The sequence below is a fragment of the Balaenoptera acutorostrata genome, chromosome 5 (assembly GCF_949987535.1).
Source record: "Balaenoptera acutorostrata chromosome 5, mBalAcu1.1, whole genome shotgun sequence".
Lineage (NCBI taxonomy): Eukaryota > Metazoa > Chordata > Mammalia > Artiodactyla > Balaenopteridae > Balaenoptera > Balaenoptera acutorostrata.
This window is the reverse complement of record NC_080068.1, coordinates 109,980,972-109,983,632: the sequence shown is the minus strand read 5'-3', so window position 1 is coordinate 109,983,632 and position 2,661 is coordinate 109,980,972. Positions and strand designations below refer to the sequence as shown.

The window sequence follows — 2,661 nt, the reverse complement described above, 5'->3', positions numbered from 1 at the left end:
CCTAATATTATATATAGTATAATGTTTTTGCATACATTTTTAAAACTATACAAAAGAATATTATCCTAAAAACCTGGTCTGCCTAACATGGCAGGTAATGATAATATTTTTTTCTGGATAAAAAGAGAGAAAAGGCCCCAGTCACTGAGCCGCCGCCGAGGACTCAGCAGCCTCCCCCTCGAGCCCCCTCGCTTCCCGACGCTCTGTCCCCCCACCCCCGCCCGCCTTCTCCAGCCACAGCGTTCCGCAGGCCATTTCCACCGAGGAAAAGGAATCGTATCATATGTCCGCTATCCAGAACCTCCACTCTTTCGACCCCTTTGCTGATGCAAGTAAGAGTGATGATCTGCTTCCTGCTGGCACTGAGGATTATACCCATATAAGAATTCAACAGAGAAACAGCAGGAAGACCCTTACTACTGTCCAAGGGATCGCTGATGATTACGTTAAAAAGAAGCCAGTGAAGGCGTTTAAGAAGAAATTTGCCTGCAATGGTACTGTAATTGAGCATCCAGAATATGGAGAAGTAATTCAGCTACAGGGTGACCAGCGCAAGAACATATGCCAGTTCCTCGTAGAGACTGGACTGGCTAAGGACGATCAGCTGAAGGTTCATGGGTTTTAAGTGCTTCTGGCTCACTGAAGCTTACATGAGGATTTCCTTGCAATGAGTAGAATTTTCCTTCTGTCCCTTGTCACAAGTTTAAAAACCTCACAGCTTGTGTAATGTAACCATTTGGGGTCTGCTTTTAACTTGGACTAGTGTAACTCCTTCATGCAGTAAACTGAAAAGAGCCATAAAACAAAAAAAAAAAAAAAAGAAAGAAAAAAAAGAAAAATTAGGGAATATGCAATACAAATATACATGGATTTATGTGGTTTTCTGTATTGTTTATTATAAAAAAAGAATCAATGAATGAAGAAAAACAGTGCATAGTAAGTGGAAGAAATCAACTAATATAAGGTCCCTTGACAGCATAATTACTTCTTACACATTCAGCAAATACCTGAGGCATGTAAACCCTACTTGCACTATACTGACTGAGTATAAATTGGTATACAAGATAGATACAATTGCTGCTTAAAATTTAAAAAGGATACAGACTAGTGAATTGATAATCACAATACCACGAGAAAAGTGCAGACATAGAGAAGTACATAGTACTCATGCAGGTACGTGAGAGGACCACTGTGCTGGTCAAGGTGTCTTTGGCTGTAAGTAACAGAAAAAACCTTACACAATTACAGGGATGTATTGGTTTAAATAACTGGTAAGTTTAAAGATAGATCAGGATAGGTTTGAGTCAGCAACTAAAAAACATCATCCAAGAGCAAGTTTCCCTTCCTCAATTCTACAGTTCCCCGGGGGGTCAAGTCAGCTTCACTCTGCTGTTGGCTCCCTCTTGTGGTGTCACATGGTTACCAAATACTCCAAGTTCAATGTTTCTCCAGTTCATGACCAGGGAGAGACACAGAAGCCTTTTTGTAAGAAATGAGGAAGCTTCTTTCTTTAGAAGCCTCCAGAAATCTCTTTATCACAGCGCCTGTGTACTGCTGTATTCCCAGCACTGGGTAAAGTGGAGGCCCTCGATTAAAATTGTTCAATTGACCTGAATCTCCACAGATAATAAATTCACAAAACACTTAGCAGGATATCAAAAAACCCAATATTTGTTAAGAACAAAATACGTTTATCTTCATAAATATTAGCAAATATATGCTAATTTATTCACGTGTTTTCTAAATTTGCACCTTTTTTTTTACTAGAAGTATTGTCTATTTCTCAAATGATGCTTTTTAAGTATTTCTCTATTTTGAAAGTTATAATCACAAATTACATATTCTGCTATTATGTTACTTGGAAATTTATAGTGATTTACTGGAGAATAAACGTGTAAGCAAGATTATTTTTAAATATGAACTTACAATGAAAAATGAAAAGAATAAGATGTTAGGGGGAAATATGGTTAAATAATTTTATAACTCAGTTGGTAAAATTCTACCTAGGCCTGACATAAAAATCACAAATTATGAAAGAGATAAATTTAACTACCTAGAAATTAAAATCTGTGTATAAAAAAATACTCTAAAGAAGGTAGATATAGAAGCAATGAATTGGGAATTAATATTTTAACATAGGGACTTCCCTGGTGGTCCAGTGGTAAAGAATCCACCTTACAATGCAGGGGACGCAGGTTCGATCCCTGGTCAGGGAATTAAGATCCTACATGCCATGGGGCAACTAAGCCCGTGTGCCACAACTACTGAGCTCACGCGCATCAACTAGAGTCCACATGCCGCAAACTACAGAGCCCACACGCCCTGGAGCCCATGCACCACAACTAGAGAGAGAAAACCTGCATGCCACAGCTAAAGAGAAGCCCGCGCACCACAATGAAGAGCCCGTGCGCCACAACAAAAAAAAGTTCCCGCATGCCTCAAGGAAGATACTGCGTAGGCAGCCAAAAATAAATTAAATAAATAATAATTAATTAAAAAAATATTTTAACATATGTGATTGACAGATTAATTGCCATAAATTACAAGGAATTCTATAAATCAATACCAAGTAATCAAACAAAATAAGGAAAAGGCAAAATTCATTTTAAAAAAATCCAAAGAAAAAGTGCAAACAACCACCAAACATATGAAAAGAAGTTC

General features: G+C 38.0%; 1 protein-coding gene across 1 annotated transcript; it reads left to right on the top strand.

Moving 5' to 3' along the window:
* Window positions 1-283: 283 nt before the first annotated feature.
* On the top strand, window positions 284-790 carry LOC103017827 (eukaryotic translation initiation factor 1-like). The gene has a single exon (XM_057547284.1). It carries the CDS (start codon window positions 284-286, stop codon window positions 623-625), a length of 342 nt encoding a protein of 113 aa, XP_057403267.1. The 3' UTR covers window positions 626-790.
* Window positions 791-2,661: the final 1,871 nt, after the last annotated feature.

What these genes read in the sequence shown, in the direction of transcription:
- LOC103017827 (XM_057547284.1), top strand. Translation starts at nt 284, where the DNA reads ATGTCCGCTATCCAGAACCTCCACTCTTTCGACCCCTTTGCTGATGCA.